The 19,941-nt window shown below is 67.5% G+C and overlaps 5 protein-coding genes across 15 annotated transcripts in view; 2 read left to right on the top strand and 3 right to left on the bottom strand.

Annotated features, from left to right (window-relative positions):
- The window catches only part of GRIN1 (glutamate ionotropic receptor NMDA type subunit 1), a 24,251-nt gene extending 22,300 nt beyond the window's left edge, over nt 1-1,951 (top strand). For 4 of the 8 annotated variants that reach the window (XM_085001217.1, XM_085001213.1, XM_021081162.2 and 1 more), the window contains one exon: nt 1,075-1,951. In XM_085001217.1, the coding sequence (XP_084857343.1) occupies nt 1,075-1,143 (69 nt within the window). In that variant the 3' untranslated portion in view covers nt 1,144-1,951. Of the gene's footprint in view, nt 1-708 lie in introns of all 8 variants that reach the window. The other 4 variants (XM_021081161.2, XM_021081163.2, XM_085001225.1 and 1 more) reach the window with 2 other exon arrangements.
- Nucleotides 1,948-4,069, bottom strand: LRRC26 (leucine rich repeat containing 26). Its single transcript, XM_021081191.2, has 2 exons — nt 2,431-4,069; nt 1,948-2,349 (listed from the first exon to the last, which is right to left on the bottom strand). The coding sequence occupies exons 1-2, from the start codon at nt 3,101-3,103 to the stop codon at nt 2,027-2,029; spliced, it is 996 nt and encodes a 331-aa protein (XP_020936850.1). The 5' UTR covers nt 3,104-4,069; the 3' UTR covers nt 1,948-2,026.
- On the bottom strand, nt 4,052-5,058 carry TMEM210 (transmembrane protein 210). The gene is made up of 4 exons (XM_021081196.2): nt 4,929-5,058; nt 4,651-4,786; nt 4,392-4,421; nt 4,052-4,281 (listed from the first exon to the last, which is right to left on the bottom strand). The coding sequence occupies exons 1-4, from the start codon at nt 5,056-5,058 to the stop codon at nt 4,101-4,103; spliced, it is 477 nt and encodes a 158-aa protein (XP_020936855.1). The 3' UTR covers nt 4,052-4,100.
- On the bottom strand, nt 4,685-17,285 carry ANAPC2 (anaphase promoting complex subunit 2). 4 transcript variants are annotated; one of them, XR_014830518.1, is made up of 15 exons: nt 17,152-17,285; nt 16,253-16,875; nt 15,177-15,309; nt 14,080-14,254; nt 13,580-13,699; nt 13,224-13,341; nt 12,541-12,722; nt 12,199-12,340; nt 11,801-11,876; nt 11,508-11,711; nt 9,897-9,979; nt 8,369-9,780; nt 8,089-8,218; nt 7,633-7,868; nt 7,282-7,536 (listed from the first exon to the last, which is right to left on the bottom strand). XR_014830518.1 is itself a non-coding variant. In XM_085001287.1 (14 exons), exons 1-13 carry the CDS (start codon nt 17,254-17,256, stop codon nt 7,324-7,326), a joined length of 2,457 nt encoding a protein of 818 aa, XP_084857413.1. In that variant the 5' UTR covers nt 17,257-17,285; the 3' UTR covers nt 4,685-4,786; nt 7,305-7,323. The 4 variants fall into 4 exon arrangements, 3 of the variants coding, with proteins under 3 accessions (XP_084857413.1, XP_084857404.1, XP_020936828.1); XM_085001287.1 differs by lacking the exons at nt 8,369-9,780; nt 9,897-9,979 and adding an exon at nt 4,685-4,786 and having other exon boundaries at nt 7,305-7,536; XM_085001278.1 differs by lacking the exons at nt 8,369-9,780; nt 9,897-9,979 and adding an exon at nt 4,919-6,722 and having other exon boundaries at nt 7,305-7,536.
- A 53-nt stretch (nt 17,286-17,338) lies between these two features.
- Nucleotides 17,339-18,936, top strand: SSNA1 (SS nuclear autoantigen 1). Its single transcript, XM_021081195.2, has 3 exons — nt 17,339-17,458; nt 17,937-18,136; nt 18,402-18,936. The coding sequence occupies exons 1-3, from the start codon at nt 17,407-17,409 to the stop codon at nt 18,507-18,509; spliced, it is 360 nt and encodes a 119-aa protein (XP_020936854.1). The 5' UTR covers nt 17,339-17,406; the 3' UTR covers nt 18,510-18,936.
- The last annotated feature ends 1,005 nt before the right edge of the window (nt 18,937-19,941 follow it).

Below are 19,941 nucleotides of genomic sequence, written 5' to 3' on the forward strand. Positions count from 1 at the left end.
TCCAGGGCAGAGCCAGCAGCCTGCCCCAAGAGGGGCCCGTAAGGCCTGGCTGCTCCGCTTCCCGGAGGTCAGCACAGGAGGGTGGGCGGACGGGGAAGGCCTGCGGGGCTGGGAGAACCGGCCTGGGGCTGTCCAGGCCCCTGGACAGCGGGCAGAGCCCGAGACAGGAAGAGGAGGGCCAGAGGGAGCAGAGCCGGGGCGCGGTCCCAGCAGGAGGGGAGCATGGCAGTCCAGCAGGCAGTGGGCCGCTTTCCGAGGGCACGACTGAGCCCCCCAGCCCCCGCCCGGAGCAGACACGCAGGCCCCTTAGCTGTTCGGGTGCAGCTCAGCCACCCTCACAGTCCTTTCCCGGGTCACGCTCCCAGCAGACTCCTTGCCCGAGCCTCCCCAGGGACCATCCTCCAGGCCAGCTCTGGCACCACGTAGCCTCTGGGGCTGGCCTGCCCCGCAGGGGTGACTGGGGACACTGCCCGCTGGCAGCTGGGTGGGGGAGGGCAGCCCAGCTCCCACCGGTTCGGGCTGGGCGCCTGCTCGGAGGGAGGCCTGGGTGGGGGGCTCTGTCGGGAGGGGTGGGGTCAGTCCGGCTGCTGAGATCCTCTGCCTCTGTCCCGTGGCCGGTCTGGCCCAGGGCGGCACTGGGCGCTCAGGGCTGGGGTCCCTGGCGGCCGGCGGGGCCAGCGGGTATTGATTGTTGGTTCTTATTTATAGAGCACCGGGGGTGGACGCGGCGCTTTGCAAAACCAAAAAGACACAGTGCTGCCGCGACGCGCTATTGAGAGGGAGGAGGGCCAGCTGCAGATGTGTGCCCGTCATAGGGAGAGCTGAGACGCCCTGCCCGCCCTCCTCTGCCCCCCTCCCCCGCAGACAGACAGACAGACGGACGGGACAGCGGCCCGGCCCACGCAGAGTCCCGGAGCACGACGGGGTCCGGGGGAGGAGCGCCCCCCAGCCTCCCCCAGGCCGCGCCCGCCTGCCCGCCGGTTGGCCGGCTGGCCGGTCCACCCGTCCCGGCCCCGCGCGTGCCCCTGAGTGTCGGGCTAACGGGCACCTTGTCTGTGTATTTCTATTTTGCAGCAGTACCATCCCACTGATATCACGGGCCCGCTCAACCTCTCAGATCCCTCGGTCAGCACCGTGGTGTGAGGCCCCCGGAGGCGCCCACCTGCCCAGTTAGCCCGGCCAAGGACACTGAGGGGTCCTGCTGCTCGGGAAGGCCTGAGGGAAGCCCACCCGCCAGAGACTGCCCACCCCGGGCCTCCCGTCCGTCCGTCTGCCCTGCTGCCTGGCGGGCAGCCCCTGCTGGACTCAGGCGCGGGCCAGAGCTGAGCTGGCTGGGCAGGGCTGCAGGGCACTCCGGCAGAGGCAGGGCCCTGGGGTCTCTGAGCAGGGGAGACGGGCTACCTTGGCCCCCGGGCGGAGGGGCCTGGAGCAGAGACTGAAGCCCCATCCTTCCCCAGCCACTACCAGCGCCACCGTGGGGGCCCCTGGCCCCAGCTGGCGGGGTCGCCTCCTCCTGCAGCGCCCGCACCTCCCAGCCTCCGCTCCACCTCTCTCCTCTTCTTGCCCACACCCTCCTCCGCTGGACCCTGCCCTTGCCCACTGCAAACCCTGACCCCCCCCTTCCCCTGCCAGCCGGCGGCCGCCTCCCAGGGGCGCGCGCTCGGGCTCCCCACTGCCTCGCACCTTCTCCGGACTCCGCGAGGGCTGAGCCTTCTCTTGGCCTCCTCTGGCCTGCTGCCCAGGATGGGCCTCCCCAGACGCTAGCTCGGGACTGTCCTCAGCCCTGCGCGCCGCCTTGTACAGGCCCAGCCCTTCCCGTGTCCAGGCGCGTGCCTCCCCCGCTCCTCGTGCGCGACCGCGCGCTGCCCCGCTGCCCCAGGGGCCCGGCGCGCACCGACCCCCGACCCGGTGTGTGCAGTGGTGATGCCAAAAGGAATGTCACGAAACTTTCGCTCAGTGTCGCTTGTTGCCTGCAGGGAGTGTGAAAGAGGGGACCGGGCAAGAGCCGAGGGCAGCCGCAGCCCGCTCACGCTTGGGCGGTGCCGGCCGCGGGGCTCCCGGGGTCCGCGGGCGAGGCGGTGCCGGAACCGGGCTCCGGCAGTCTCTTCAGCGGGTGGCGGGCGGCGGCGGCGGCGCGGTGGCGGCGCGCGCGGCAGGCGGTGAGCAGCGAGCCCAGCCCCAGGCAGGTGGCCAGGCTGGCGAGGAAGGAGGCCGGCCCGAGCGCGTAGACCACGGCCAGGTCGCGCAGGGCAAGCGGCTGTGCGCAGCGGCTGAAGGCGGCGTCGGGGAGAGCGGCCAAGGGGCTGAACGTCAGGCGCCCGGGTGACACGCAGAGCAGCGTCTCGGCCTCTGCGGGACACGGGCGCGGCGTCAGGCGGCGGCGGCGGCGGCGGCGAGGGCCCGGCCCCGCCCGCGCTCCCGAGGGCTCACCTGGCGCGCTGCTCGGGTGCCGGCGCAGCCAGGCGCAGAGCGGGCGCAGCGCGCAGCCGCAGGCCCAGGGGTTGCCGCGCAGGCGCAGCGTGTCGAGGGCGGGCAGGCCGGCCAGGAGGCCCCGCGCGAGCGCCGGCAGCTCGTTGTCCCGCAGGTTGAGCGCGCGCAGCAGCGGGAGCGCGCCCAGCGCGGCGGGCTCCAGGCGCGCCAGCCGGTTACCCGCCAGCGAGAGGTCGCGCAGCGCCCGCAGTGGCACGAAGGTGCCGGGCACCAGCACCTCCAGCTGGTTGGCGCTGAGGTCGAGCTGCTGCAGCGCGCCCAGGCCCCAGAAGGCCCACGCGTGCACCCAGCGCAGGCCGTTCTCGTGCAGGTCCAGACGTAGCAGCGCGCCAGCGCCCACGAAGGCGCCGGGAGGCAGCGCCCGCACGCGGTTGTGGTCCAGCAGCAGAATACGCACGCTCTTTCTCAGGCCCCCCGGCACGGCGGGCAGCGCGCGCCCGGAGCAGTTGGCCTGGCCGCCCGGCGCGCACACGCACGCCTCCGGGCAGTCCGGGGCGCCCGGGGGTCCGGAGGGGGTGGCTGCTGGGAGCGCCTGGGTCCAGACTGGCCACGGCGACAGCAGCAGTAGCCACAGCGGCGGCAGCCGCCGCGAGAAAAAGGAGGGGCTGCCCATGGGGGCACCAGTTGGAGGCCAGCTGCCGGCGCGTCTCTGGAGCCTGTCCGTCCCCGGGGCGCCGGCACAAATATTAACTCTCCGGCCCAAGTGCAGGCAGTTCCTGTCCCACAGCTGGTCCCGCGCCTAGGGCGGAGGCTGGGCACACAGCCAGCGCCGGGCACTGCCAGCCACCTGTCCCGAAGCTCTGAGCTCTCCTTGGCTCCACTCCAGCAGCAGTACTGACAAGAAGCCACCCCTCTCTTGACCTGACCATGGGCGTGGTCCACCACCCCACACCCTGGCGAGGCCTGAGCAACTGGACCACACCGTCCGTCGCCCCCCCACCAAACTCAAACTCAGGGATGGACACACGGAATGGGACCTGGAGGGAGCCCAGTCTCCGCCTGTCTCTGGCACCACAACGTGATCCTGGCGCACACATGCACACGCAGTCCCATGGCGAATGACTGCTGGGGCACAAGCACCCTATTCAGCCCGAGCCCGGAGGACAGGCGAGGGGGGCAGAGGGCTGCACACCTGCAGAAGCGGGGGCATTGTCACCCCTGCCCAACCTTGCCCTCCAAGGACTCTCCCGGAACTTCAAGGAGACTGTGGGTGGCGCAGGGGCACCAGCCCAAATCCTCCTGTCAAACACTGCTCCCTCTGGAGTCACTGGAGTTGCATCGGTTCCCTGGGGTGGGGGTGGGTGGCAAGGGCCCACCCGGGCCTGCCAGCTTCAGGGACAAAGCAGCAGGAACGAGCCGGGCTGAGGCCACGACAGGAGGAAGTGGAAGGACCAGGGGTGGGGCTCCCTACCCTGGAAGGTGGACAGGAGGCGCCTAGCACGGGCACTGGGCACCCCACTGAGGATGAAGGAGGCGACCCGAGTGTGTGTGCCCACACCCCTCCCACGGCCCAGAAGGCATCTGCACAGGGGCTCCCGGGGGCAGCAGGGGGAGGCTCAGAAGCACTAAATACTATTTATTTCCCCTCCCTGAGCTGCCCCAAGCCCTACTCAGGTGGTGGGGGCGGGCGGCTCCTCCAGGTTCCCGGAGTCCATGGTGATAGCTGTGAGGCCTTGATCTTCCAGGGGAGGCATCATGGAGGCGTCCAGGTCGGGGTCCATGAGGTGGGACTCCACGTGCACCGTGTGCAGGTCCATGCGATCCTCCTGAACCCCAAAGTGCCCCACCAACCTGCACAGCACGGTCCAGGTCAGGCAGCCTGACGTATCCGAGCCACCCTCCCCGGGGCCAGCAGCAGGGGCCCCAGCTCACCCTCAGGGTCCTCCCCTGGGGTCACTCACCTGCTGTCCATGTGTCCAGGGCATGTTTCACTGGGGAGCAAAGATAAGATGTGAGTCCGGGAACAGTGGGGGTGGCCTCCAAGAGCCCAGAAGTGCTCCGCACACCTCTCCCCAGTCCAGCCTGGGAAACGCCATTCCCAAGTCCCTGGTGACCTCGCCCAGGAGCAGAGGGCCCTCCCCCGGCAAGACCAAGGGCCTGGGATGGGCAGCGTAGCTCAGAGGCCCTCATCCACCCACCCTGACCCCGGGGCTCACGCACCCCTTGGCTCGAATGACGCCCATCGCCACAATGACGAGGGCGCAGAAGCAGCTGGCGCTGACACCCGCCAGCACCACCAGCAGGGCAATGAGGGCCTCGCGGCTGAGGCCAAGGCTGCACTCGCAGTAGGTTCCAGCTGCAGAGACAGGGCCCACAAGGCCAAGGGTCTGTCGTCACCTGCCAGCGGATGGCCCCAGAGGCCACCCCGCACCCCGGTGGCCAGCAGGACGAGGGAGGGGCCCTGGCTGGGGGCGGGGCTTGGGGACAAGAGGAGGCACCTGCAGCAGGGATGGACAAAAGGGACAAACACAGCAGGCCAAGCGGGCTGCCAAGCAGGCAGGAGTCAGGCTGGGGACAGGGGGCCATGTCCAGCCCCCGCCCCGCGGCACACCTCTGGACGGAACTCATCGGAAGGTGCTGACCTCACAGTGGGGCTGTGAGGCCGGGGGCGGGGGCAGGGCCCGTGCGCTGCACTGCCCTCGGGCGCTGGGATTCGAGGCGCCCTGGGCGGGCGGCCCCGGCGCAGGGGGCAGGGGCCTGGGAGTCATCCAGGTGTGCCTGGCCGGGTCCAAGGCAGAGGCTGGCAGGGCTGCCCTGGTCTTGGAGGGACAGCGCTTCATAGTGAAGGGGGCAGGGCCTGCAGCTGGGCCCTGGGGCTGCGGGGGCAGTGGTCGGGAAACCCAGCGGGTCCACGGTGGTCGACCCAGGTCAGGATAAGGACCGCTGTGGGTCACCATCCTCCCCCCAAGACTGGGACAAGCAGGGACCTAGGGCGGCTGGGGGTGGGCCTGCCCCCACACTGGCCGAGCACTGTTCCCAGGCACCCTCTAGAACAGGCAGCTCAGAAACGGACACAGACAGCACCGGAGGCTCTGGCTAAAATGTGTCATTACAGCCAGACCCCACTGCCCCCTCTGAGGTCTGTTCCCCACGCAGCTTCCCGCAGAACAGGCAAGCACTGCCCACAGGAGGCTGGCTCCCCGCCCTCCTCCCCTAAGGCCCTGCCAAGCAAACCCAGGCAGCAGGAGGAAATACCAGCACCACGGCTGACCCTACAGGGAACGGGGGGGCAGGGCGGAGGGCACCACTGGGTTACAGCCAACCCCTAGTCACTGGGGACCTCCCCGACCCTCACACAGGTGCCCCTCCTGGTGGCAGCTCCTGGCACACCTCTGCACCTGTTGGGTGATGTATGACCTGAGACACTGGGTTTTACCACACTTGTCCACAAACAAGTCCGAAGGGACACAGAGCAGGTGTGTCCATGCCTGGCAGCTGGCACTACCATCCTGCCAGGCCAGTCCAGCGGGTCTGCCTCCTGGCTGGGGAGGCAAAGGCAAGGCCAGCCCAGTGCCAGGCAAAAAGCCCCCCTTGTGACCAAGAGCATAGCCTGCCCCAGCGGGGTGGGCCAGGTGGAGCCCAGGTGGGGGGGCGCTTGGCCTGTCTGTCCCCACGGCGCTAAAGCCGAGCGTCTCGTCCCTTCTTCCTCTGTGGCAAACGGAATCCTCTGGCTAAGAAGGCAAAGCCCCAGAATTGGGACCCACGTTAGGGCCCCCGTGCAGAACAGGCCAAAGAGGAGGGCAGGGGGGCTGTGGCCCAGCCTGCCTGAAGCTGGTGTCAGGCCTGGGAATGCAGTGGGCAGGACAGAGGAGACGCTCGTCCCAAAGGGCCACTGTCACCTGCGGGGACAGGGACACCAGGCTAGAGCGGCTCCAGCCTGACAAAGCAACATCGGGGCCATGGAGGCTGCACTGCTCAGCACAATTCTGAAGGCCCCAGGGCTGGCAGAGCCAATGCCTTCCCTGCCTCCTGGAACCTCAGCACAAGGACAACGCTGGCACCCAGTACTGGCCTTGGAGACGACAGGCCTGTGCGGCAGCCCGCAGACAGCTGGATTCACTGGGCCCCCGGCTGGCTCCTGACCCTGTAGTGGGGCTGGGGCAAGAACTGGCCTTTTTTTTCTTTCTGGCTGCACCCACGACCTCCTCATTCCCAGGCCGGGTGAGCCACAGCAGTGACAACTCCACGTCCTTAAGCGCTGAGCCACCAGGGAACTCCAGGAATTGGTCTTGCTGAAAGCACATGTCACTGTAAGCCACCTGACCCTAAGCAAGTCCCAGGCAGCTCCTCGTGCCTTGGCTTAACTGGGGACTCCCGGCCACCACACACCCCACATGTTCTGACAGCGCCCACAGGCCCCAGCAGCAGCCGTGGGGAGCTGGACCCTCAGGACAGACAGATCGAGGGTGACCTAAGGGTTCCTGTCTGGGGCCAGAGGGGTGCAGAGTTCCCCGGTGGCCCAGCACTTAAGGATTCAGCACTGTCACTGAACTCAGGCTGGATCCCTGGCCCGGTAGCTTCTGCATGCTACAGGTGTGGCCAAAAAAAAAAAAAAAAAAAAAGGCCCGAGCAGTGAGGCTCGAGCTGGAGCCAGGCTGCTGAGCCCTGTGAGCTCCAGCCAAGCCACAGGCCTGGCCGAGCCACAAGCCTGACGTGCCAGGACCCCTCCTGGCCTGGAACCCAAACAGCCGCGCGGCTTCCTGCATGTGCCCCCCGGGGGCCAGGCCCCGCCAGAGGGACAACCTGCATCACGTGCCCGCAAGGGCCCACAAAGCCAGCAGGACAGCGAGAGGCAGAGGAAAGGTCTGCTTTACTCGGCGCGGGGCGGGCGTGTCAGCCGCAGCTCTTGGGCAGGCGGTAGACGCCGGCGGCGTAGACGAGCTGCTGGTCCCGCACTTTCTTCTGCAGGAAGCCCTGGAGCTCCTGCAGGTCGATCTCAGCCAGCGCGGGGCCGGTCACCACGAACATGCGCAGCATGCTGTAGATGCGCTCCAGCGAGAGGCTCTCCAGGTTGGTCAGCATGGCCTGGATGTACGTCCAGAAGAGCTGGGGGACAGCGGCGGCTCAGCGGGCGGGCAGGCCCCCCGCAGGGCCGCCACCTCACGGGGGCCAAGCCCGGCGCCGCCCCCGCCCCCGGCGCACCAGCAGCTCCTCCTCCTTCTGGTCGGCCTGCGAGGCCATGCCCGAGTCGCTCTCATCGTCACTGTCGATGAGCACCATGCTGTCCCGGTCCTGGGGCCGCTCCTCCTCCACCACCGAGAAGGTGCCGGCCGGCTCCTCGCGCAGCACACCCTGCTGCAGCCACACCGACATGCGCCGCCGCAGCAGCGCCACGGGCATCTTCACTGCCTTGCTCAGCTCCTCCAGGGTCCAGCTGGCTGTGGGCGGGGGGGGCAGGCACACTGGGTGCACTGGGGGCCACCGTGCCTCCCAGAACCTGGGACCCAGCTCAGCAGGACTCAGACGGCCCAGCTGGGCGAGGGGGTGGGGGGCACAGGAAGGGGTTGTTGCCTGCGTGGCCTTGGGCCACCTGGGCCCGGGCCGCCCTCTGCAGACACAGAGCAGTGCCCGGCACCGGCCCTGGGAGCATGGGCTCACCTTGGTCCTGGAAGTACAGCAAGACCACTGCCTGCACAGGGGTCACGGCCACAGACAGGGTGCGGTCGGCCAGCTCCACATCCATGGTTACCAGGCCCAGGGTGTGCTTCCAGCTGAGTGTCCGCATGGCCTGGGGAGGGCTGGGGTCAGCACAGGCAGCCCAGCTGCTCTGCTGGCTCAGGCCCCCCTCCCCACCACCACAGGCAGAGGAGCTGCGCAGCAGCTCAACCGAGTGGGGAGGGCCGCCATGCCCCCGGGACGTCCCGTCTCAATCCCGGACCTCAGATTGTGACCTGACGTGGGAACAGTGCCTCTGCAGATGTCACAAGTGAAGACGAGGCTGGTGGTCCTGGAGTAACGTGGGCCCTCACCTACCACCACTGGTGGCCCAGAGCGCGGTGGCTGCACACACACGGGGGAAGACAGAGGCGCCTCTGCGGCTGCACGAGGCAAGAGGGCTCGCCTGCGGCCCCCAGAAGGCACACAGCCAGGCTGACAGCTCCAGCCCAGACCCTGGCCTCCGCCACTATGTTCCTGTCGTTCTAAGCCACCTGCTTCTTGGTCCTTTGTGACAGCAGCCCCAGGAGGAGGCTGAGGGTGCTGCTGTTACAAACTTCAAGAAAAAAAAAAGTGCAAGCAGCCGTGGTGTTGAGGGGCAGGGGGAGCTGGGAGAGCTGGGAGCTGCGCGCTCCCAAAAGCCTGGATTGCCCCGCGGAGAGCCTTGGTAGAGAGACGGCAGAGGCCGTCCTCAAGAGGTCTGCTGAAAGGAGGACCCTGTCGCTGGAGCTGGAGGACAGGCAAGCTTGTTGTGCAGTGGCAGGGACGGGTCGTGGAGGGTGGCAAGCGGCACCTGACGTTTGGCTGCGATTTCCAAGCCGGGAAGGTGTGGCCTGGCTGCTCCTTACAGTTTGCAGGCCACGGGAGGGAAACCAGGAAGAAATTGGTACAAGCACCAGGAACCAGCACCCGGCGCCTGGCATCTTCCCACGTGCTCTGGGGAGTCGAGGGGCCCCAGAGGTGATGTACGTCAGGGTGGCAGCAACCAGCAGCGGCCGCCAGCAGGAAAGCCAGGACGGTCAGAGCCCCATGGAGGGACTGGACCGTGAACTGCGCGGAGGTCAACAAGGGTTCGGAGAACTTTCTACCAGTGGAAACGACATCAGCCTGAACGGAAAGGGAGGGCCGGCCAGGCAGGAGACTGGCTCGGCTCGGGCAGAGCCTCGGAGATGTAGATACCAGATGCCTGGCCTGGCCGAGCGCGCCCCAGCCCAGCCCAGCCGCGGGGCCAAATTCCCTCCCCGGATTTCAGCCCTGCTCAGGGGCGGGCCCTTCCCTGTCGCCCGTGGAGCGGGGCTGTCTGCCCATCACCAGACGTGGGAAGCAGCGAGGTGCTCAGCTGGCTTCACAGGTTCACAGCTGAAGAACTGTGCCCCAGTTCTCCCCTCACCCAGCCTAGATGCTATTTGTTTGCTTTAAACTTTCTTTTTGGCCACGCCCTTGGGACGTGGACGGTCCAGGTCAGGGATGGAACCCACGCCACAGCAGAGACCTGAGCCGCTGCAGTGACAGCGTCAGGTCCTTACCCCGCTGTCCAACAGGGGAGCTCGCAGACATGGTTTATATGTGGAGGTTTGGGCTCTGAGCTGCTGGAAGGGGAACACTCCAGGAAGGCTCAGCTGGGCTGAATGTACTCTGCACGTGAGAAGGATGTGAGGTTTGGGGGTCCAGAGGACAGGCTCCTATGGCCTGAAGTGCGACCCCCCCAAAAAAGATGCTGAAGCCCTGACCCCCGGGGCCTCCGAAGCTACCTGGGAAATGAAGTTCTTCCCATGTGGTTAAAGCGAGGTCGTCCTGGGGTACAGTGGGCCCTTAATCCGGTAGGACTGGTGTCCTTGTAAGAAGAGGGACAGGGACAGCAGGAGAGGCCGTGGGCCAAGACGCAGGGGACAGAGCGATGCGCCTACAGGCCAAGGAGTGAGGCCTGAAAGAGGCAGGGACGCCCTCTCTTGGAGCCTCAGGAGGGAGCCCTGTGGACCCCGATCCTCAGCTTCTGGCCGCCTGACCTGAGACGAGAGCTCCGTGCTGCCTAAGGCCCATCTGCGGGGCTCGGTCCTGGCCGCCACGCCGGGCCAGGCGCTGCTGGGTCGGCCCACAGCCCCTTAGCTCTGAGTGGGGAGGCAAGGACCCAAGCCCACTTCGTGGAGAGAAAACGGAGACACGGCTGGCAGCTCGCCCGGGTCACCAGCAGGCCCTCTGGCACCAAGGCCATGACCTTTACCACCCTCACGCCAGCCCAGAGTCGGGCAGGTGCGAGGCACGAGGTCGGCACAGCCCTGGGGCTGGGAGCCTGGCTGGAGGGAGTCAGAGGCACACGGCCGCGGGCCTGCCTCTGGCCCAGCTCCGGGGCTGGCTGTGGCCACTCTGGTGTCCGGCTGGGTTTAGACCAGGTGTCCTGGGCTGCGTCTGGGTCAGGACGGAACTCGGGTGGAAGGCAGTGGGGCCTCCGCTGGCAGGTGTGCTGGAGCAGCGGGAGGCCGTGTGCAGCACAGGGCGCCGAGCACACGGGCTGCCACACAGACATCTCCCACCAGGAAGGTGGGCGTGCAGTGCCAAGGCCCCACACCCAGGTAAGAGCAGGGAGCGTGGGGGGGCCCTGCACCTCCCTCCTGCGGGGCTGACCACACCCCGGCTCCCCGCCAGGCCACCCCCCGCAGGGACCGGCCGCCCTGCACCGTCCTGTCCCTCAAGGACGAGGCGCCTTAACAGCAGCCGCATCTAGACAGCTAAGCTGGACGAGCCGCCACCCCTCTCGCTGGCCTGGCCCTGCCGCTCCGGTGCGAGGGGTCTCCGAGCCCTGACTTCTGGCCCCCCATCTCCAGGGGTGTCCCAGGTCCCTCCAGGGCTGGGGGTCTGCACCCTGGAGACCTGTGGCCACGCGGGCCCCACACCCCAGTCAGCCTGATGGGCCAGAACCTGCCTCTCCACCTGCGCCCAGAAACCCGGGAGAGCCTCCTGGCCCCGCCTCTCTGCCGAGGCGCCTGCGCAGAGCCCTCCGGGGAAGGAAGGGTCCTCCGGGCCGCAGACCCCGCCCAGGCCAGGCTCCACCCACCCTCGCCTCTGCCCCAGACGCCGACCCGGGCCCCAGGACGGATGGGATGAGGGAGACACTCGGCCGAGGGGCCCCCCTCACACTCTCGCCCGATCCTGGGGCATCCTGACCCCAAGGAGCAGCTCCCAGGGACGAAGCCGCGGAGGCGCGGGATGGGGAGGGTCACGGAGCTCAAGCGCCTCAGGCGCAACCGGAGGCTACCCTGGAGGCGGCTCCCGGGCAGACACCCCCGGGGGAGGCCTGGCCCCCGACTCTGTGAGCACAGCAGCGGCCCCTAGTCCTGAGGCCGAGGGGGCAGGCGCGGCAGTACCTTGAGCTTCTCGTACTTCCTGCAGTAAACCTCCAGCGCCTCCCGGATGTCCTCCGGGACCTCCAGCTTCTCGTCCTTGAAGGGCGGCCAGAACTCGCTGGACAGGATGACGGCGTAAACCCCGAACGGCGGCTGCTCCTCCGGCGGCCGCTTCTCGTCCTCCTCGCGGATGTTGGCGTTGATGCGGCGCGAGTCTGCCATGTCCTGGGGTTGGAGGGGGGGAGACGGGGCCTCGTGACGGCCGGGGCCGCGGGGCGGGGGCCGGGCTGCGGCGGGGAGCTCCGGGCGCCCACCTTGAGCATGACTTCGCAGAAGTGCATCGGGGCCTCGCCAAAGCGCAGCTTCAGCAGCTCCACGTTGCGGATCTCCCTGGAAGGACGCCGCGTCAGAGGGGGCGCCGTGCCCACCCAGCCAGCCCCTGCAGCCATGCACTGTGTCCCCAGGGGCTGCAGCCGCCCTCCCAGGGCAGGACACACCCGGGCAGGAGGCGAGGCCGAGCCCTGCGCCTGCCCCATCCCCAGGAGGCCAGGAAGTCCCGCGTCCCACAGCCCCTCGCCCCCGGCCCCCCGGGGCAGCAGCTGAGCACAGGCCCACCCTGCCAGGCTTCAGGGGCCCCGCGCGCGGCGCCCCAGGGCTGACAGACGCCGTGGAGGCCCTGCCTCCCGAGGCTCAGGGGCGCAGCAGGCCTCACCGCTCGGGGCTGAAGCTGAACTGGTGCAGGAGGCGGTCGGCCAGCAGCGAGCGGTACTCGTTGATGAAGAGGTCCTTGCTGCCGTAGATGCTGACCAGCAGGCTGATGATGTCCGAGGAGCGCCGTCTGGAGCTGGACTTGCCTGCACGGCACAGGGCACCGCTGGCGCCTCCGGAGATGGAGGCGGGGCCCGCCCGAGGCACACAAAGCACCTGGGGAGCCAGGCCGAGGCGGGCACAGCCCCCGGGCTCCCTCAAGCTCCAGAGCAACCAACAGAGCAGAGCGCTGGCCCAGCTGCACCCGCCCCACAGCTTGGAGCCCGGCGGGCAGGCAGGCTCTGACCTGGGTCTGCGTCCACAGGGTCGGGCACCCAGTCCTCCGGCTCGCCAGAGTCGTCCTCGCTGTCCTGGCCGGTCTCCAGGCTTGCCGGGTCTGTCTTGGACAGCTCGACAGCCAGGTCCCCCGTGCCATCCGAGTCCCCGGTCAGCCCCGCCACGATCTGCCGCACCGTGTCCTCACGCGTCCTGCCAGGTGCGAGGGCCTCACTGCCGGCCCCGCCGGCCCCCACGACCCCCCGTGACGCCAGCAGCCGGCAGCCGACGGCCACATGCTAACGGTGAGCCTGTGTGACCGCTCCCCCCCCTCCTTGATTAGAAAGCCACGGTCGTCCGAGAGCAGGAGCCAAGGACTACACAGACCCAAGGCCAGGCCACTGGTGGCCGAGGCAGCAGCCGTGAATCGGGCCAGCTCTAGATGCTGCCCGCAGGCACTGGGTGGCTGGGCGGGACCCCGCTTCGCGCGCTCTTTTGCTCTCTCTCTCACACACAGACACATAAGACACACACTCTGTCTCCAACAGACAAGCGGAGTCTATCCTTCGCGGGAGAAAAAGCAGAACACGAGGCGTCTCACTGCTGCTCAGCCCGGAGCCCAGTGAGGGCCAGGCACCGCTGCGCAGGGCGGGGGTGGGGGTGTGAGGTGCGTAGTGACGCTGGGCAGCGCCCGGGTCGGCCCGCGGGGCCCACCTCAGGTAACGGCGGATGGGCTCACAGGCCACGTCCAGGACGACCATGGATGGGTCCAGCGCGCGCAGCGCCTTGATGGCAGAGATGTACAGGGTGATGATGTCGCAGGTGCTCACGCCTGGCCGGGTGGGGGGACCAAGGTCACAGGAGGGAGACCCAGGTGATGGGCGGGGAGCGGCCCGTGTTCGCCGCCGCCCCCTCCACGTTCCCCTCCCGGGCAGGGGCTACTCTGAGCCAGGAGTGCCCAGGGCCGCCTCTTCACCCCACCCGCCGCAGGCCCCGGGGTTGGGAGCCTGGACCCCTGGCTCCCGGGTCTGGGCCCCGAGATGATGGGCGAGCCGGCAGCCGCGGCGGACCTGGGTGGAGGAGCCGCGTCTCCAGAGCAGCCTTGAGGGACACGAGCAGCTGCTGCCGCTGGTCGGTCCTCTCCAGGCAGTATTTGAGGTCCTCGATGGCCGGCCGGGAGTCTGGGAAGTCTGTGGGAAGAGGCCTGGTCCTGGCACACGCACACGGGCACGCACACACTGTGCACGTAGAAAGACGCTCGGCAGCAGCCCAGAGCGAGCAGCCAGGCCTCTGCGGGCTGCGGCAAGGCGCCTGCTCGGGCCTCGTGCAGCCCTCACGCTTCCTGCGCCCGCACACTTGACCACCGCCACCCCGGGGAGACAAAGTGATGCCCAGAGCCAGCCCAGAGCTGCCCAAAGGGCCTGCCCAGAACAGAGACCAGGCTCCAGACCCCGGGCTGGGGCCAGCTCTGCTCAAGACCCCAAGGCCCAGATCTGCCCCCCACAGCACCCCCTGCCAAGAGCTGAAGAACAGAGGGGCTGGGAAGGTGCCCCGGGCGGGCGGGGCTGACCTCGGATGATGCTGAAGAGCTCCTCGATGCGCAGACCCGCGTAGATGCGGTAGAAGAACCTCTGCACGTGGCAGCGCCAGCGGCGCAGCGTGCTGCCGGCCTCCGCCGACGCGGGCCTGGAGGGGCCTTCCTGCAGGAACACCTTGCCCAGCCAGCCGACCACCCTCTCGATCCACTGGGGGGAGAGCACAGCCGTGGGGTGGGGGGGAATCCCCGAGGCCAGAGCACCCGGAACCCACGCTCACCTCTGCCAACAGTGGCCCTGATGCAGGGCGCCACATCCGGGTGGACAGACACACCCGGCGGGTGACACACCCAGCAAGCCCCCCAGGCAGCGTTTGGCAGGACGTCCCTGAGGGTGGGCAGGTGGGCTGACAGGAGGCGCTGCGGCACGGAGGCCTCGCGTGTCCCCCACCGCTGCCTGGGCGCGGCAGACCTTCCCTGGGGCCTTGGGCTCGCACCAGACCCCACAGCGGGCATGCTCATTTTAAACACCACTGCCACGCGCAGCTCATCCACAGTCAGGAAACCCAGGCCAGGACGCGGGGGAGGGGACAGGGGAAGTGGGAGCAGCGTGGTGGGCCCCAGAGCAGAGCCCTGAACCACGCCCCACAGCCTGGATATCCCGAAGCCCCCTCAGTGGGACACCTCAGGCCCTGGCACTGCCTCCAGCCATGTGATCCTGCACAGACCTCACGGCAACGGCATAGACGCCTCCTCGCTGTCACCGGGGTGGGCACAAAATGGCCAGCCTCCACCCAGCACCAAAACAGCTTCCATCCCCAGCAAAGTGCTAATTCACCCCAGTCTCCACACACTGACCACTTTTCTTTTGTCTCTTTAGGGCCGCACCCGAGGCACACAGAGGTTCCCAGGCTAGAGGTCTAATAAGGGCTACAGCTGCCGGCCTACACCACAGCTCACGACAACGCCAGATCCCTTACCCACTGAGTGAGGCCAGGGATCGAACCCGCAACCTCACAGTTCCTAGTCGGATTCGTTACCCACTGCGCCGCGACGGGAACTCCAGACCAGCCCCTTCTAAGTCCAAGAAACCTCCACCCTAGTCTCCGGGGACAGAGCCCGAGGCGCCTCACCTTGTGGAACTCGCGCAAGAAGGAGCGCTCGTACTCGCCCCGGCAGCGGTCCTCCATCCTCTCCCGGGTCGCCTGGCGCAGGGAGCTGGTCACGGCCTCCGCGCTGACCCGCTCCAGCAGACTGAGCCTGTGTCTGGAGGGGGGTCCTGGCCGTGGAGCCCACAGAGCACACATGCACCCGCCCTCGCCCCGCCTCCCCAGGGCCGCCCTCTCCGGGGCACAGCTGTTCCATGGGCTCAGAGGAAAAGCCGCCAGGAGGACAAAGCACTGGCAAATCCCTGCTGCCCTCCCCTGCGGGCCTCTGCCCAGGCTGGGGCGAGGGCCTCCCCCACGTAATCGCCATGGCTGGCTGCTGGGGCCGAGGACGCCTCTCCTGGAAGGGGCCCTCAGACAACGGCTAAATACAGCACTACTCTGGCCACATACAAATAACTGCAGCTGCCTGAGTCATCGACGCATGTCGTGACTGCGACAGCAAGACTCCCGAGAAGTACAGGTTCTGTGTAATGGGCCACACCTCGGTCCAGCCCAAAGCCTAAAGCTGCACTGCTGCCCCTTCACTGAAAGGAACAAAACTGTCCCAAGTGGCCACTGAGAGCAGAGGGTCCACACGACAAGACCTGGCTGTGACACCAACAAAGTCCTCTCCTTTCAAAGGCCGCAAAAGCAACCTGTTCGCCCAGCCTGTCGGGCTCATCTCCTAACTTGTCTTAAAGACAGAAGAACAGCAAGCCCATCTTTCGCGAGTACAGGCAGGATAAACGTCATTCCCCCACCGCCACCCCGACAGGCTACAGAAGGCACAGCAGAGCGCTGTAGGGCCCAGAAAATTTGGGATCCTGTCGGTCTTAACGGAAGCAACGTGTGAAACCCTGAGCTAGTGTGAGTGACAAACACGCCTGTGACCAGGTGGAAAGGCATAAACTCCCAGCACAATGTTCCCGGAGCCCCTCCTGTGGCCATGTCCCTGACTTCCAGGACAGGTGACAGAGACCGCCCCCAGCCGGCTCGCCAGCTCTCTCCAGAGGAGCAAGCAGGAGCCAGGAGGAACAGGCAACGCAGGTGCAAGTACTCACAGGACTTGGCTGAGGTGGTGGAACTGCTCCAGCGCCTGGCGGCACCAGCACTGTTGCTTGTCACTGCCACACCCGGCGCACAGCGGGCTCTGCAGAAGGCGGTAGTACCGGCGACGGGCGTACCTGCTGTCCAACTCCCCCTCCAGTTCAGGATCTGTGCCCCCTTCCCCTTTTCTCTTACTCTGCATGTATACCCTCAAAAAGCGCCCATAGAGACGCTGGATCATCTCCTGGAAAGGTCTGGGGGTGGAAAAGAACAGGACGCCCCGCACGGTGGTGTGGACCTTTTCGCGAAGGCCCTGGGCACCAGTGCCCATGAGCAAGCCCAGGCGAGTCCACTTCTCCAGGAGCTCTAGACTCCGCAGGTAGGGATCCAGGCGGCTCTCCAGCAGACCGAAAGCATCGAGGAGCAGCAGAAGGCACTGGGGCTCGTCCGCGCAGTTCTCGCGCTGGGAGATGGTATTCCAGAACTCGAGGGCGATGCTGGCCTGCAGGTCATTCTGGAGCACCTCTACGAACCATTCCTCCAGGACCGAGTGCAGTCCGTGGCTCCTGAGAACCTCCACCGCCGCCCGGAGCTCCTCCTCCTTTGGAGGGACCGCGCCGCTGGTCCGGGAGGATGCCTGGATTACAGAAAACTGTGAGTGGAAGGAAACACCACGCAGAGATGGAGAAGACGGTTACTGGCAGGCAAAGGCGGGAAAGGCAGAGAGGAGGGGAGCCCACGGAAACGCCGCTGCGCTTCGTCGCAGGGATGCACGGCCGACTCTCGGAAAGGGCTGTCGAACCAGGAGGGAGTCTGGAGAAAAGCGGCACAGGGACCCGTAGAAACCCGAGGAGAGGCCGCGCAGGGTCCTGGGCACCCCACGCGGGCCCGCCGCCCTCTTCTCGGGCCTCACCAGTCCCAGTGCGGCCGGCGGCACCAGCCCGGTGCTCACGGTATTCCACGCTACCAGCAGCTCCTGGGCAGGCCCGGGGTCGTTCTGCTGCTCCGCCGCCGCCATCTGCGCCCACCAGCTCCCAGAGCCGCCCCGTGTGGCGCGGGGAGATGACGCAGGGCTGGGCGCGCGCGCGCGCGGCGGTGACGTAATCCGGGCCCGCCGGCAGGGATGCGGTAGCGGCGGTTGGAGCGGCCGGGACCCCGGACGGCCACCATGACCCAGCAGGGCGCGGCGCTGCAGAACTACAACAACGAGCTGGTCAAATGTGCGCGGCCGCGCGGCGGGGCTCCCTGGGCTGGCGGGGAGGGCGTGGCGTCGCCGGCCCGCAGGGCCCGGGCGGTGGTCGGCTCGCAGCGCGCGGCCGAGTGTGTTGTACAGTCCGTAAGCGGCTGTTCCTGTCCGGGCGGCGCCAGCGCCGTCGGACCTGCCCGACGCACAGCCCCGGTGTGGGGCCCGCCCCGGGCGCTTGGTATCTGTGGAGCGAGCGAAGGACAAGCGGCTTGAGCACGCACGGCCTCCCAGCCCCGCGCCGAGGGTTCTGGTGCGGTGCCTACTTTAACCCTGAGTCCCCCGGGACGTAAGACACTGGCCTGGCTCGGGCGGAAGGTGGTCCAGCCGGCAGCCGGTCCTCCGCTGCCTTTCTCTCTCCTACCGAGCAGCGGGCTTCAGAGTTGGGGGGTGGGGGGCGGTGCCTTCTTGCCTGCCCTGGGCCCACAGCCCCTGCCCCTCTCGGCCCACCCCAGGCATCGAGGAGCTGTGTCAGAAGCGGGAAGAGTTGTGTCGACAGATCCAGCAGGAGGAGGATGAGAAGCAGCGGCTGCAGAATGAAGTGAGGCAGCTGACCGAGAAGCTGGCCCGAGTCAACGAGAATCTGGCCCGAAAGATCGCCTCTCGTAACGAGTTTGATCGGACCATCGCGGAGACAGAGGCCGCCTACCTCAAGGTGGGACTTGGGGCCTGCATGTTGGGACAAGTCCCAGAAGGGCCCACCGACAGGCAGGCCGAGGGCCCACTGTGGAGTGACAGAGCAGCTGCTAGCGTGGCTTGGACGGTACTTCTTCCTGCGTAACTCCCTAAGACCAGCAGGAGCCAGAGCGACTCTGCAGGGAGCGTAGGGTAGACTCAGGAGGAAAAGGGCCCTGGCAGGGAAGGGCTGTGGGAGCTTCCCAGAGGGGGGATGGTGTAACCACTGGCGTTTCTGCTCCCAGATCCTGGAGAGCTCGCAGACTCTGCTTAGCGTTCTGAAGAGGGAAGCAGGGAACCTGACCAAGGCCACAGCTTCAGAACAGAAGAGCAGTGGAGGCAAGGATAGCTGACAAGGCCGCCGGCAGAGGGGCCCGCCTCCACCGCGCCCACCTAGGGCTTCGCCTCCAGCAAGTCTTCACGGCCTCTTTGTTCTTCACGGCAGCGGCTGCTTTCTCTCCTTGTTCTGGGTGCCGAGAGGCAGCTGCCAGCCACCACTGGCTCTGGGTGACAAGGAAGGCCTCGCTGCAGCCCACCAGCTGGGTGTCCTGGCCCTGTGCTCACACAGGTTCTGGGTCGGTCAGTTCTGCTCGGCCTCTGAGGGCCCCCCCACACCCCTGGGCTGCAGGGAAGACCCCGCTTCTAGTCTCGGCATCATGTCACCCTCACCTTATCACTTGGCCAGCAGGTGCCCAGGCAAGTGGGAAGGGGCCAGGGCCCTCCTTCACCTCAGAGCTGACCCTGGGGCCGTAACGTCAATAAAGGTTGTCTTTGTTAAGATACACGCCACCCTGCCGCCTGTGTCCTGGGTGGGGCTGCTGGCCACCCTAAGCCGGAACACAAACCCCTGCTCAGCTGTAGTGGGGCTCCTCTGTGAGCGGGCGAGGAGAGGGCCTGGCATGACTTTCCCTGTGACTGGCCTTGCTGGCCTTGGGGACCGCTAGGGGTGCCGCTAAGCATGTCCCGAGACGCTTGTCGCCCACCTTCCCCCTCAGAACTGCTGACCCCTTCCCCAAGCCCAGCACCCAGCCCAGCTTCAGGGAAGGCACTCTGGCCGTGGGCCGTGGTCTCGGCCTGGTGCAGGGAGACACTCTTCCTGGGGCCGGGTCCCCCGGCCAGGGATGCAGCCCAGCTCTGACTGCTGACTGCCCCACCCTCCCTGGTCACACTGCCTGGGGCCCAGCTCTCATCCCGAGTCCCCTCCGGGTCCCTCTCTCTTCACCTGTCTGTCCCTTTGGGGGTGGGGTGGAGGTTGGAGGTTGGGAAGCACGTGTTGTTGACCGAGTCTGGAGAAAGCTGGGCCCGCCGCTCCCAGGAAAGTGCCTTCCTCCAGCCCAGGCCTGGCCGGGGCGTCTCCCAGATGTGTCTCTCCAGGAGGAAAAGCCCTGCATTGGCTGCTGCACCGGGGTGGCCTGGCTCCCCAGGGCGGCCATCCTGCTCCCTGGGGGCAGTTCCATCCGCCACCTCTCTAAACCCATCGATTTCCCTGCTGGCCCCGCCCCAGGGGAGTGGTCTGCCTGTGGCGCAGGGACCCTTCCAGTCCAAGCAGAAGCCAAGGCCCTCTGAGCTCTGCCTACCCCAGGCTCCTGTCCCCTCAGGGAAACTGCCAGAGCCCCAGCCCCTGGGCACACAGTTCCAGAGCCCTGCCTCCGCCACAGCCCCCACTATGCCACCTCTGGGGACAAGGGGAGCCCCTCTCCCGGCCGGGGTGGGGAGAGCCTGGGTCACGAGGACTGACGTTTGAAGGTACTGCCAGGGCCACCTCCCCCTGGCACAGAAGGCCCC

The sequence above is a fragment of the Sus scrofa genome, chromosome 1 (genome assembly GCF_054392235.1).
Source record: "Sus scrofa isolate SSC_HxYL_T2T_F1_AM1 chromosome 1, Sscrofa_HxYL_maternal_Yorkshire_Landrace_v2.0, whole genome shotgun sequence".
Lineage (NCBI taxonomy): Eukaryota > Metazoa > Chordata > Mammalia > Artiodactyla > Suidae > Sus > Sus scrofa.